The 16,089-nt window shown below is 35.2% G+C and overlaps 1 protein-coding gene across 1 annotated transcript; it reads left to right on the forward strand.

Moving 5' to 3' along the window:
• The first annotated feature begins 1,713 nt into the window (after positions 1-1,713).
• Positions 1,714-2,295, forward strand: LOC129945060 (uncharacterized). Its single transcript, XM_056054721.1, has one exon. The coding sequence runs from the start codon at positions 1,714-1,716 to the stop codon at positions 2,293-2,295; it is 582 nt and encodes a 193-aa protein (XP_055910696.1).
• The last annotated feature ends 13,794 nt before the right edge of the window (positions 2,296-16,089 follow it).

Genomic DNA, 16,089 nt, shown 5'->3' on the forward strand with positions numbered 1-16,089 from the left:
ACAATTGCTGCCATTTCTACAGTATTGTATTGTAGTTCACGATTCAATTCAGTGTCTATTAAATCAGATGCATTTCGTTTTGGTGAATGAATGAGTGGTAAGTTGGCAATGATAACGCAAAAATCCTCAATAGCAATCAATGCTTCATTGTACAAAGGGTCACTGAAAACTATCTTAAAATCGTTGCACTGTGTACGATGTTGATGCAATTAAACAATAGCACTAAGGAATATACAAAATAGATAAAAACCTATTCTCAGACCTACCGAATGTCTATGCCAAATCCCATTAAAATTGGTTAAGCCGTTTCGGAGTAGTACGGCAACTAACACTGTGACACGAGAATTTTAATTATTAGATAACTGTAAAAGTTAATTTTGAGTCTAGTACAACACCAAGGTTAAAACACTGGATTCTTTATTAAAAAGTGACAGAGTCATAATTTATTATATTACTTTTGCTTATAAAACACATTTTCGTACATTTTTCAATATTTCAAATAAAACGATTTTCATATTGCACCATTGCCAAGCGGGACTTTGATCTTTTTCCTCTTACAATTCTTGATCTAGTTAATAATTCGAACAATTTGAACATCATCTGCAAAGATTAGCGATGTAGAATTATTTAAAACAGAAGGCAAATTGTTACATATGTATATGAATTATTATTGTGAATCATATAATGAATTTCTTAACATGCAATTGTGAACTAATATTTAACTATACAGCTAATTGATATAATAAAGGCATTCTTTGGACGTCAATTCTACAGTGTGGTTCTTCTTTCTCGTTTTCCTTTTGGGGGTTAAGATATAAATATCTAAATATTTAATAGTGGCGACGAGGACTTTTAAAGTGAGAACTAATAGATGCATTAACAAATGCATTGCAAAATTTTCAACATAGCCCTAGCCCAACAAATTTATATTTTGAGCACTTTAACGAAAATGAAGAACCCTTCACCAATTACATCAAGAGATTGGAAAATTATTTGCACTACGAAACATCTCAGATGCTACAAAAAAAACGGCAAGTATTTATAAATTGTATTGGCGCCAAATACTACCAACTTCTCTCCAACCTAACAGCCCCAGAAGATCCTGATACAAAATCATACGATGCTCTAGTAGCCCTTTTAAAAAAACAGCTCAATCCAAAGCCAAATGAAATTACAGAGCAGCATAAATTTCTGCTTAGACTCCAACATGAGGGAGAGTCAATATCAAACTATTTGGCTGAGTTAAAAAAGTAAAGCGCATACTGCAATTTCACCTGTGAGTCATGTAAAAAGTCCACGCTTAATACTCATCTACGATCCCAATTTATTCGAGGACTGAGGGACTCCGATATTAAAGAAAGGCTTCTGCGGGAAACGGAGATGACTTTGGATAAAACAGTTGAATATGCCATTTTAAAGGAGGCTTCAAAACCCGAGAGTCAAACCAAGCAAAATATCCACCAAGTCCAAACGAAAGGGTCGCAAATACAAAAAGGTAAACCAAGTAAAATTGGTAGCTATAGGGTTCATGATCGATCAGGCAAAAAGACAAAAAGACGATATGCTACAGATGTGGGAAGCATAATCATATGGCGAATAAGTGCCGTGCTACAAAGTTATATTGTAAAAAGTGTCGAGCAAGTGGCCATGTATCCTCAGTGTGTATGAAGTCGCAATCTTCACCTAAAGAGGCTAATACACTTCAAGTTTTTCATGAAACGCGTTACTTCGAAAGTTGAATCACGTAGGGGTAAATATTTCATAGCCTTACAAATCAACAATAAGAAGCTCGACATGGAATTTGATACAGGGGCAGCCATATCGGTTATGAAATATGAGACTTTTATTGCAAATTGGCCAAATGCTAACATAACTTCTACAAAAATAATGCTAAAAACTTACAACAATACGACATTTCCAGCTTATGGGAAATCTACAAAGGAAGTTGTTTACAATGGGCGAAAGGTCATGTGCGATCTTTACATCGTAAAAGAGCCATTTGATACACTTTTGGGACGAGAATGGGTAAAGGCAGTTAATATATTACAGGTTAATGCAGTTAATGTTTTTACAGCTGCCGATATACATCATTTGAAGCACAAAATCTTTGAGAACCATAGAGATATTTTTCAACCGAAAATCGGAACGATTCCCAATGTAAAAGGGATTCTCAAACTACGAGAAGGATTTTCGCCTATTTTCATAAAACCAAGACAGGCTTCTTATGCTATTCGACCTCTTATAGAAGATGAAATTATTCGATTAGAAGCAGATGGTTTCCTCAATTCAGATTGAGGAACACCTATAGTGCCAGTGATCAAATCAGACAAATCAATACGTCTCTGTGCTGATTTTAAGGTGAAATTGAACAAACTGATTGTTAACGATAAATACCCAATTCCCAAAATCGACGAATTGTACCAAAAACTAAAATACGGCGAATACTACTGCATTTTTGATATTTATAAAGCCTACTTACACCTTTGAATGTCAGAGGAGAGCGCACTTTTGCAAACTGTGAGTACAACAAAAGGTCTCTACAAAGTGAATAAACTCATGTTTATAGTTAAGACAAAACATATAAATACTTAAAATATCTTGACATTCTAAAATCCGCTGGGTTGGATAGTATCAGCACTATCTTTCTAAAGAGGTGTTCTTCCACTTTGGCAAAACCACTGCGTAACCCTTTCCACCTGTCCTATTCTACAAGTCTCTTTCTGAGTGAGGATGGAAACCTGCATTTGTTCAGCCTGTGCCTAAAAAATGCTAATCCTTACAACTATCGTCCAATTGCACCCACGTACCTTCTTTCCAAGATCATGGAAACGCTTATCAGTTTTTAGCTTGAAAAATATTTTAAAGAATAAAAGTTTCTTAATGCCCGGCCAATATGGCTTTCGTAGCAATGGGTTCACTTTTTATCTCATGGTTTCTCTCACAAATAGGGCAACACATCTTTATATTGTTTTGGAGAAATTAAGATTATTGCATTTGATATTTCAAAGGCATTTGAAAGAGTTTGGCATCAAGCTCGAATGCATCGAAAATGCGTGCGTTTGGTATTGATGAATATCATTGGGATAGTAATTATCTTTCGGACCGTTTAATTTAAGTAGTATTTGGCGGCTAGAAATCTGATACACAAAAAATAAACGCTGGTGTGCCCCAGAGTTTTGTCTACGACACTCTTCCTTATCTATTGTCTGAAACTTCTAACGGAAGAAATTATTTCGCTGATGACATACTCTTACCTTTTCGTTTCTAGATTCTCGTCCTTGTTTTTCAGATTAGGACTACCAACGGCAGTAGCATTGTCCAATGTGGAATCATAAACCGTGTAGAATTAAATGCATCAAAAACTCTATACATATTGCATAAGTGTAACCCTCCACCAATGCCACTATCCATGGGTTGTACTTGCATCGAGAAGACTTAACAGCTCTCAATTCTAGATGTATGCAGCACAAACCACTTGTTGTGGAGGGATCACATTCTCGACGTCGCTAAAAATGCTGCTAAGTGTTTCGGTTTTTTTATTCCTCCAAAATTCTGGTATAATTCTCTTATTAAACCGGTTGCCCCAATAACGGATTTGAACATTTTGAAGCTTTGAAAACGATAGGCGACCTTTTAATTACTTAAACATGTTCTCCACTTTAAACCAAACCGTAAGGTTTCATGCCTATCATTGTTTTATCGATATTTTCACAAACAATGCTCTAGTGAAATAGCCAGTTGTACTCCTCCCTTTAAACAATTTAACTTTAATACCCGTACTTCTAAGAATGCTCTTCAGTTTACCCTTGGGGCTCAACTTTGGACGTACTGTTAAGTATAGGGATTCTTTCTTCTGCTGTACTAGAAGAATGTGGAACACTTTACTAAGCTCAACATTTCTGACTCATTACAATGACATCTGCATCTCCTTTCTAATCCTGTCCTCCTTTCTTATTTCTAGCACTGTGTTAAATTACTATAAGAATATTCATAACGTCTTTAGTGGGCTCTCAATATAAAAATAAACTAAGTGAAATGAGACAAAATTTCAAAAAGTGGCCTTAATACGCTTTGCAAAAGTGAAGTATGGTCAATTTTTTGAAATCGACCTTAGTAGTATCTCCAATCCCGGTTTCAAACTGATATATGCATATATATGATTGTAGCGAATCTTTAATTTGGTGTGACATTTGCTTGTTCCAATATGTTAAACTTATAATCAAAGTTAAGAAATCAAAATAATCAAATAATCCCCCTTTGAAAATAAAAGACTACTCTTAGAAAGACATGAAATAGGAGCTATACACCATTAATCGCGGTGTATTACTAAACAGTAGTTCTACGCCTTTTTTAAAACTCTCTATACTTATGCATTTTGTTAACAATTATTTAACATTTTTGTTATTAAATAAGAAATAATTGGTCAAGGTCGGAAACAACCCAAACGTTTTTCAAAATACATTTAAGTTTGTATTTTAAATTCTGAACTTTTAATTCTACTTGAAGCTATTTACAGCTGAAGAATGAATAAAAAAAATTATTGGAGCTTTAACAATTTCCTCAACTCCTCGACCTCTTGGTCCTTTAACCAGATTGATTTTTGAGAGTGTCATACTGCTTTTGAATAAAAAATAACCCTTAAAACAAAATACACGATATCTTATGGCAATTTGATTTATTGTCTGTAAAATTCTGTTGTTTTGAATATTTTTAATTTCCCCAACCGCACTATATTTATTTTTACAAAAGCATCTCCAACCCTCAAAACCTATCCATAACATAGCTTTTATTCCAGCCACTATACAACAACAATGAATTGAAAAGGTTTTCAACGTTTTTTCGTGTTTTTCTCTCTTATATTTTGCTTTCTTTTCTTCAAAAATTTAATTTTTTGTCTTCCGGGTCGATTCTTTTGGTTTCATTTAATTAAATCTTTTTTCGCCGACATCCAATCCGCGAAACCCCTTAAACCTAACGAACGGTCTCGATTTCACTTGTTGTTGTTTATTTAGGTTCAGGTGCGGTTTTTATTTTCATAATTCACAATTCACAAATTTAAGAATTTTAAAAATTCCAACTACGAACAGGGAAATCAAGAATTTCTATTTTTATGTTTATTCCTTTTTATTTATTTTTCTTTAAAGGTTTCCCTTAAAATTTTTCTAGCGAATTTTTATATGAATTTAAGGATGAGGGAAAAAAAGATATTGAGAATGCAAGTAGTCTAGATTTTTGTGGATTGGGAAATTATCCCTTAATTGCCACTTAATTTATAAATATAAAACTCAAATACAAGTAGAAGAAGAAATACAAAAAAATAACAAAAGACGAAACCGACTGCTACTGTGTTTTCTTTATCCTTTGGAGTAGGTATATGCTCTTTTCATTGCTTATTTGAAGGACCCTTGTTAACGGCTTGTTAAACGCCACTTTTCGAGATACTCTGCTACTTGTTATATAATTTTTTTTTTTTTATTTGAAGAAATAATTCAAAATGAGTTTTTTTTACAATATTTAAGAAATGAAGGGTTGAAGTTGCTACATTCAATTGGTATAATTATTGGGAATTAAGTTCGTAGCACAAGGACATATTATTATTAACATCTTTCTCTTTTTAACTGAAGAATCAATCTATACAAATCTTTTTTGACAGTTTTTTAAAATTCATTTAAACCTCAGGGAACCCTTGAAACATGTATCTTTCTATTCAAACCTATACATTGCCACACATCGTTGCCGATTCTTCTAAATCATTATGATTCTATAGGTATGTATTTATTTTTGAAACAACATACTTTGCAATTACAAACATCTAGGACCACAATTCAAGTGCCACATAAATCCCCTATGAAGTATTTCTCTTAAGTGTTGTCTAATATGCAGAGGCTCAACTATATAACAAGTTTGCATTCATTCGAAAACACCACTCGCTCTCAGTCTATTTCTAACTTTGAAGCCTTTAAGATCCTTTTTACATACAAATGTATGTACGTTTAGAATACTAACTCTACATGTATGTATATCACATACATCAACTATCCAACTATAATATTAGAGTTATTTTGCAGAATACCGAATTGGGAGTCATTTCTACACCCCACCCCCCTCACATCATAACTATTATATTATTGTTCTTTTGTGCAAAACGCCAAAAAGCTAAGTATTATAGTGTAGTGTCATTATCCCAAATATTGTATTCACAGCCATTTACACACGTTTGAAATGTTTTGGGGGTGTAAGTATTTTGTATGATAAAGGCTTAAGGTTGAAGGTGTACCTATAGCATTTTGGAAAAGAAAATATGGTATTTGTGGTGAAAGCGCCATAAATAACACCGTTTGTGCGATTTTCGAAATTCTAAATGGCATAAAGTATTCAGATATCGTTTTGACGGGAGTCCTTGTGATTAGCATTCCATAATGGGGTTTAGATTGTGGCTTTTATTTTTGTTGTTGTTGTTGGTATTGCTTAAGTTGTCGTCTTTGTTAGTCGGAGTAATGTTTATTTTGAAGCATGGTTTGAGCAATTCTTTCACATAGAAGTTATTTTTGTTACTGAACGTGAAAGGGGTTGTTTTCATTTTTTATAAATAATTGATGTTTTTAAGGTGAATTAAAGTGTTTTTAATATGGAATAAGTGGTTGAACTATTTTGCAAACAAAAGGAAGCTATGTATTAATACTGAGTACGAATAAAGGCCTCTATTTAAATACAAACTGAAGAAACAGAAACATATTACAAAATTAAAAGCAGTCAGTCAGTTTTTGATATTGGAACATCTATGAATCAGTGGAGTGATAAAATGAATATACTTTGAATTCGATAAACAACCAAAAAGATCGAAAGGCTGCGGGCTCAGATGGCGTGGTACCCGCAGAATTCCAACAGTAGTATTCAGCCAGATCTTTGAGGAAGGAACCATCCCCAATCAGTTCAGTGAGCTTTGATTTTGCCAATCCACAAGAAGGGAAGCACTGAAATTTCGGAAAACTACAGAGGAGTTTTGTTTATTAACACGTCATATAAGACATTTACATAAATTCTGCACAATCGCCTAAATGAATGGATACATTCTTGTTATCTGCTTAGTGAGTTCCAAGCTGGCTTTAGATCGGGATACTCCACCGTCGATCACATTTGTGTACTCCGCTATTTTGCTGACTCGTTTCTATGGAGAAATTAGAAAATTTTTTCATTTTGCGTTGATTTCAAAGCTGCTTTCGACACCGTGGATCACAAAGCCTTATTTAATAAGCTTAAAGTAAAGTATTTATACAGGACTACCAAAGCATCAGTGTGGAATGGCCAATGCTTATCAGAATGGTTCCAGACGAAATCAGGAGTAAGACAGGGCTGTGCACTCAGTCCAAGCTTGTTTGCACTCTTTATTGATGATATAGTCTAAGCATTACCAGCAGGAATCGAGTTGGCAGGCGTTAACATTAAAGCTCATCTTTTCGCTGACGACATTGATCTGTTCGCGTATATTCCGCTGTCCCTTTAGCTAATGATAAATAAGCTTGCTGAATATTGCAAAAGGTGGAACCTAGTAGTACATTTAAATAAGTCCATAGTGATAGTTTTTAAGAATGGTGGAGGAAGTTCGGGTGCAAGTGAGTAATGGCTATAAACGTAGCATGGAAGCAATGCTTTAATAATAAGGAGTGTCTTCGAAGCTGTATCGGAATCAATTATGTTTTATGCGGCATAAGCTTGGGGAGGTCGGAAATATGTAAAAGTCGAAAAACTGCTCAGATTTTACATAAAACGGATTTTCCATCTTCCTTCGAGTACTCCAAACTACATGATCATGCTGGAAACGAGTCTATCGCCTTTATTATAAAAACACTCAAGTTGCAGATCGATTAAATCCTCAAAGCTCTGGATATGCCAAGTTATCGTCTCCCAAAGAAAGTAGTTCTTTAAACAATCCAATCCCGAAGTGGATGGTTTAAAGACTGGAGAGAATTAGCCGAGCAGGTGGAGTAACCTTACCTCTTATATCGCCTAATAGCTCGTCTGGATGAAGTCTTAAGAACGCAATACACGGAGCAAGCCAAAAGCTCACTGCACCGCATCATTTACAGTAGACTAGACTACGATCTCCGGGAAAGAAACTACTTCCACGACAAATATACCATGAAACAAATTTCGTCCATGTACTGGGAAAGGGGAACTCCTTAATCTGAACTACATGCCAAAAGCATGGGGCTCAACTTGGGATGGATTTTAAAGGTTTTATCATTAAAATTTTTCACCAAATTCCAAAAGTCCTTCGAGTTCAAACAATTAGCTCGTGTCCCAAAGTATTTTTTTATTACAGAGCAATGTATAGTTTTGGCATCCCTTTCAAACTTATTCGTTTGTGCCAAATGACAATGTAAAACGCACGCTGCTCTATCAAAGTCGGAAAGATCTCACCGATGCATTTGATGTCAAAAAAGGTTTTAGACAAGGCGATGCGCTGTCATGCTAATTCTTTAACATCGTTCTCGAAAGAATTGTGCAAAACTCAACCGTCAACACTGGAGGCACAATCTTCCAAAGGTCCATCCAATTACTCGGATACTCGGCCGATGATATTAACACAATTGGAAAATCAAAGCTTGGGGTCAGCGGAGCGTTTTTGAGTATTTGCGACGGAAGCGGAGAATATTGATTTAGTGGTCAATGAGGGCAAGATCAAGTATATGCTGCCATCGAAAAAGGACATTGAACGACGACGTCTTGGACGAAACGTTTTATAACTTTGAGGTAGTTGAGGACTTTGTCTACTTGACACCGCTATAAATTCTGACAACCAGGGCTGAAATCAAACGAAGAATAACTCTTAGAATGAAATTGTTTAGTATCTAAAATCACCATCTATAACAAACTCATCATCCCGATTCTCATTTATGACGCTGAAGCTCGGACACTGTCGAAGAAAGATAAGAGCGTCTTAGGATGCTCGGGTGATTTTTGGTTCCGTCTGCATAGATGGAGAGTGGAGGAGAATATACAACGACGAACTTTACTGGCTGTACAGCGACACTGACCTTGTTAAAATAATAAAAGTCCACCGACTTAGATGCAATCCCGAGTATCGGTGCAGTAAAGGAAACCCGAGACTCAGGTGGAAGAGGACCTCCACCAACTAGGTGTGCGAAACTGGATACTGCTAGCTAGGTACCGAGTTTTCTGGAGACGCATTTTTGCTGAGACCAAGGTCCATCCCGGACAGCAGCGCCACCTTTAGAAGTAAGTAAGTTGGCAAGATTGAAAAATTCATTCCTCATAAAACGTTGAAGATCCATTTTTAGAAATGGTGTTGTTTTTGTCAAATGTCAATTATATCATAGCTTCAAAAGTGGTAGATGCCCGAATAGCTAGTAATATTTTTGAAATATTCTTCGATAATATATTGACGCATTCGGTACAGATATTTTTTGTGCATAGTTACTTAAAATTGAATAAAAACGTAGCTACGTACATTAAACAATAAACAACTCAAACATAAATCAACATTAAATATATCAGAAACCGAAAAAATAGGTACACCAAAATATGAAATATTACCCTCAGGGTTAACTTCTAACCTTAACACTTTAAATTTAATTTATTTCCTTAGAAGAGAAAAAGAACATCACACATTTCTACGTTAATTTATATCTTTTCTCTGGTATTTCATCAACTTCGAATATAATACACATATACATATTGCTATGTAAATATATCCTTTCATCACACACATATATTGTACTTAGGTAAATGTTAATGTTTGTGTTTGTATCTAGTATAAAAGTGAGTAGGTATGGAGCTATAACATCTTTCCAAAGCATTCTTAATTTACCCCTATGCAAATCAATGCCAGGGGACCAGACCCTTTTGCGTTAATGAGTTTTATTATCTTGTAGAAAGGATTTTTATATTAAAAATTAAAATAAGGTTTTATCCTTTTTCCCCAAAACAAAAACAACTCAACGTACAAAAAAAAATCAAAAACATGTTGACGGCTGCTCCTTAAATGAACGAATCGGGTTTTTTTGTTCATCATATGGGTCGATACTTAACCCTTTCTCATCAACTGTCCCATTCTTTAACCTACTCGAGCTTGAGAGAAATAAATTTCATAGACAAAACCGACAAAAGATTAAAATTCCAAAAATTTGACTTTGTCAAAAATTGCAATTTTTGAATGTTTCCTCTGCATTCATAATATACTTAATTAGTTTGCACACTTATATTTCCTTATAAGTAATTTCTCTCTATCACAAAGGATTACCTTGTTCACTTAATTTTATTAGGCATATGTATTGTATATATATTATAAAATCCCTACATATACAGTGTTGTGGAAGTGGACATGTAAAATTCTTTATTCAATGCATATAATCTGAAGTATTAAAAAAAAAATGTTTTATTTTAGACTTTGTTGAGAACAAAACATTATCCTTCATATATGCGAGACTGAATGTAGATGCTAAGAGAATGGCAAAAAGGACTGACTCAAAAGGATGTTTGGCTTTTGCTGTGCTTCGTTTTGTTCTACTTTATGAACAAAACATCCCTTTGGTAACAAAGGAACTTTCTTTCTTTATTTTTTTTGTTTTTGAAAGAATATTGTATTTAAAATAGAAACAAGTATGTCGGCCGATATGCATGGTCGGCTTCCGTTAGAACTGTTACCATTTAGGATATCTTTTGTTGCATTGTTTCCGATGTATCGCATTTTTTTGTATCTCGTTTGCTTGAAATCCATGTTTCTAGACGCATGTAAAAGGGCAATATGCTAAAAGCTGATTGAGGGGAAAACATGGTTTATCTATGTTTGAAAATACTCAAATTATGCGGTCTTTTGCCTTCTGTACAAGTTTTTTATCAGTCGTTATTGTTTATTGGAAAGGAATATAGAAATGCTAACTTGGCACTAAGATTTTTCTGATTCCATTCCTGTTATCAATGTGGGGTTTTTATATTTGTATGGACTTAAGCCTATTCATTGTCTAGAAATTTACAAACTCATATTTCAATAATTCAACCATTATATCTCCTCGATAACATTTATTCGGTCTGGTCAGGGGGTCACTTATATGAAGATTTAATATTCGTATAGTATTTGTGGTTTAAGGGCCAACAAGAACAAGTTTCTCACCCATTTCTTAAGCACTATGTATAATTTGATCATAGTCTTTGTAAACGAAAGTGGTCAGTGGAAAAATCAGAAATGTATCAGAAGACATATGAATAAATGAAGTGACGCAACAGCTCGTAAAGATCCAGTGCCTGGTGACTTAAAACTCTCAAGCATTCATACTTACTTACTTACTTAAGGTGGCGCTACAGTCCTGGGTGGACCTGGGCCTCAACCAACATGCGCCTCCAGCCAGCTCGGTCCCTAGCTGTCTCCAGTTTCGCAGGCCGAGTTGGTTGAGGTCTTCACCCACCTGCGTGCGTCACATGAGTCACGGTCTTCCTCTACTTCGCCGTCTCTCGGCAGCTGGAGCATTGATGACCATTTGCTTTTCTGTTAACCAGGTCAGTGTCGCTGTACAGCCCATACAGTTCGTCGTTGTATCTTCTTCTCCATTCTCTATTCTCCATTTTGCAGATGGAACCAAAAATGACTCGATGAATTTGTATCTCAAATCATTCTAAGACGCTCTTATCTTTCTTTGACAGGGTCCGAGAATCAGCGCCATAAATGAGAACGGGGTTGATGAGTGTCTTATAGGTGGTTATTTTAGATACTAAGCAATTTTATTCTAATTGCAAAAAAGCAGCAATTTGCAAGAGCTATTCTTCTTTTGATTTCAGCTCTGGTATCGATTTTTGAATTTAAAGCGGTGCCTAGGTAGACAGATCTTTAAGTCAACCATTCATGTGTGCAAGTAGTATCAGGAATGGAGGGTACTTTTCATGACAACGTACTGTAAAGCACAGAGTTTCTTTTTTTAGCCGCACAACATGAACGTCGAATGTTTTACAAGACTCAATAATTCTAAGTCATAACAATGTGCAGACATTCAAAATCAATGTGCATCTGCAATCTGCATATCCTTTCTAATTCTGTTCTCCCTTCCTAATTGCTCGCACCGTCTTTAATCCACCGTCTTGTAGCATGCACTGCATTACAACCGTACTTTTAATTTTATCAGATCATCGGCAGTTGATTCTTGCCCACAAGCTGCAAAAAATTTGTCGACTTATTGCTTACTTTACTACATCAACAGAGCATTTTTCAATTCGGAAAATGTCGATACGATGATTTACGAACTCAAACAGAAACAGAGATAAGAACCAAATAATATCGGCTCTTAATGCATTCAAAATAATGCTCACCATAAGGCTTAAGTCAAAATTGAAGCTGGAGGTTTATTAACCCAATTGAACTCCCTTGACACATCTACATTGTCTCAATTTTGGGGTTCTACACTCAATTCAATTATGTATCAAAACAAATTAAATGTGTTGATACAGACGTTGAAACTGTGTCTAAGCTCTTTAAGGCCCTCGTATCATGTTTTTGAGGAGATAGTAAGATTTTAAGGAAACTTAACCTTCATATAAGACAAAAGAATTGAAGGAAGCATTTGCACGCAGTGAAAAATTGTCACTGTCTTTTTCCCTATTCAAACGAATAAAACTAAGAGTGAATTGTCACAAAAATAAGCAGTTCCTTATTAGGCTAAAAACAGTAGGTCTCCTCCATCCCTGACATGATTCGCAAACACGAATGGTTCATAGTTGTAGGTCACATGGCCTTGGTTCTATACTGATTGTTGCGACACCTAATTTATTTTGTTTGTATACTATTTTCAACGAGACTCTTAAATGTTCTAAGTTCTCAGATTTTTAATAATATTCAAACCTAACGCTAGTAGGTACTCTTCTGGCAGATGATTCGTTAGTAGAGGGACACCGCAAGGTGGTGTTCTATCCCCTCTTCGCTTGAACCTAATGGTGAATGAAATTCTAACTAGTCTGGATGCGGAGGTTTTCGGGGTGCTCACCTATGCGGGTGACGTTGCTATAGCAGTTTCAGGAAAGCATCTTAACACCTTAAAAGAACTCTTACAAAATGCCTTAGACAGACTTATTACTTTGGGGTGATCGGTATGGACTGGGTATTAACCCACACAAAACCGATTTAGTCTTATTTTCGAGGAAATAAAAAATTCTTTTTTCCACCTTCCCAATATTGAAGGAATCCAATTAAATTTCTCAGACGAGGCTAAATACCTGGGTCTAGTTCAGCTTGCCTATGTATAAGCGGATCGCTTCGTACGACCCCATCTGCGGCACTGGACACCTTACACCTTTTGATATATTTTGCTAACAAATAGCTGCAAGCTCTGCTATTTGCCTCAAAGCTTCGTCACAGTGCACTAACAACAACATTTTCCACTCCGTAATTCTTAGATATTTAGAATCAATTCCAAAGCACACAGACTATACCATCCCCCAACTGCAATTCGATAGAAACTTCCATATTTCTATACGTTCCAGATCTTTCTGGGAGGATAGGGCATTCTTGGAAGACAAGTGAATCCATTTTTATACAGATGGTTCGAAAACAAAAGAAGGGTCTGAACGACTTAAATTAAGTCTGTCATTCCGCCTTCGCAATCATTGTAGCGTAATATAGAAACCGAAAATAAAACGAATATTAAATTTTTAATTTTATATTTTTTATTTTTTATTATTTTGTTTTATTTTGAAAAAGCGTATAATTGACCCGATGTTGGATGACAAAGATCCGAAACACGTCGCTCCACAAATAAAAATTTCAAATCTGAAAGCTATAAATAGTAGAAATTATGTTAGTTTTGAGTCAGGATTCAAGTAAATATGATAAACTTAACACTTGGATACCACTCATCGGAAGGGATGAGCAGGCATAGCTAGTTAGGGATTCTAGCAAATAGTACTTCTTTGTACCAAAGTTACAGAAAATATTACTAAAACGACATATTTATAAAATGCTCTTAAGCTTTTACAAAAAAATTAAATTAGATGAACAATTATTTTTAGTAGTACCCGTGGCTGAATGGTAAGTGCGTAGGACTCTCATACCAGAGGTCTTGGGCTCGTTCCCTGTCTCCGAGGTATTGACAAATCTACCAAGAGTAGTTTTTCTCATGAATAAGTCGTTTGGATTCGACTTAAAACTGTAGGTCCCTACTATTCCTAACATTACCGGCACAGAAGAGTGGTTAAGAGTTGTGAGTCACTTGGCCGTAGTTCTTAACGAAAAGATTCTGGTAATGTTGATTAAGTACAAGCTATGCATTACCAAGTACATGCATTGTGATTGAAGTCTTGGTTACGATTGCGTTCACAAACGAAACAGTTCACGTTTAAAAATTCTACTCGCTATACAATCGTGTCTTTCGATCAATTTTTTAGACTGTTGGTGGCGGAAGTTTTATCGCTATCAACAATACTTTCACTAGTTACTTGATCAACAGACATCGAAATACTATGCTTGAAAATTAAAATGGCAACAGGACATTTATTTGTTGTATCAGCATATATACCTCCAAGCTCCAAGAACAAGGTTTATGAAAAACTAAACAGCTGTATTGAAAGTATTTACATCCTTTTGAAACCTGAAGACGAAGTACTGGTTGTTGGTGATTTTAATTTACCCAATCTCAATTGGACTCAAATTGACGACGATAACTTCTATGTTCCAATAAACTCGTCATCTTCAAATGAGCTTATATTAACAGATGGTATGTCTTTATGTGGGTTAAGTGAGCCCAACGGTGTGAAGAACCGTTTTCTAAAAAACACTCGTTCGGGTATTTTTCTCCGAAACCATATGCGCTAAGCCAGCTGCGATTTCTTCTGCTGTCAAATTTGTGGACGAAGTTCGCCATCATCCTGCATTGGACATAGCACTTAATTTCAACATGGCTTCACCTTATGTGCTATCTAATAACAACAAACTAGAATTCAACTTTAGTAGGTGCAATTTGAAAACCTTTTTAATTACTTATGTTGTAACTTAAATATTGACGATGTAACATTTTTTATTCAACTCTTTTTGACTGTTTCTACAAAACGATTCCATTTAAAAAGACTCGAAATAACTAGTAAAAAACTTAAAAAAACAAAAGGAACAAAGCTTGGATAAAGTTTAATCAAACAGGAACTGACTGGCTACTCTAACATCCTATATGATGACTACATTTGGAAAACTTTAAATTAAATTTAAATTTTGAAAATTCGTTAATCGTATAAGAAGAAAGCATGTGGGTATCCTAACTTAATGACTGATTCGACATCAATTTGTAATGAGCCCAGAATAACTGCGAACATATTTGCAAACTACTTCGAAGATGCTTTTTCAGATCATAATACTATTAGTTTTCCTAACACATTTACCACTGTTTTAAATTTCCCCCACTTCAATTCTCAATCAATTTCGTTATAAGTGAAGATACTGTCCTTAATAGTATCCTACAGCTTCACGAATGGTTTAGTCCTGATCCCGACGGTGTACCATCATCCATTTTAAAGAAATGTGATGCGTTTTTCACACCAATTATGTGTTCTTTTTAACACGTCTATAAGTAACCCGCTGTTTCCTTTTATCTGGAAGAGCTACTTCATAATACCAGTACACAAAGTAAAAAAAAGATCCTAAGAACGAAATAATGAACTACCGACCTATTGCTAAACTATCTGTGATACCTAAACTGTTAACTAAACGCATGTAGCGTCCTTTCTTTTCACTGTAGTTCAATTATCTATGATAGCCAGCATGGTTTTGTTAAAAAGCTCTCAACTGTTACTAATCTGTTTCACTTTCCTTCTTTTTGTTTTGATGTTTTTGAAAAACGTGAACAAGTAGATTGTATCTTTACTGATTTCAGCAAAGCCTTTGACAAATTCTATCATAAAACATTGCTTTTAAAACTTCCGCAGCAGGGTTTTAACGACTGTTTCATAAACTGGATCTCCTCATATTTGCAAAATAGACGTTAAAGTGTTAGATTTCATAATGAGTGTTCAAGTTCATTTGTTGTGAATTCTGGTGTCCTCCAGGGTAGTCACATTGGTCCTATTCTATTTGTTTTATTTAGAAATGACTTGGTTCCG

This window comes from Eupeodes corollae, chromosome 2 (genome assembly GCF_945859685.1).
Source record: "Eupeodes corollae chromosome 2, idEupCoro1.1, whole genome shotgun sequence".
Lineage (NCBI taxonomy): Eukaryota > Metazoa > Arthropoda > Insecta > Diptera > Syrphidae > Eupeodes > Eupeodes corollae.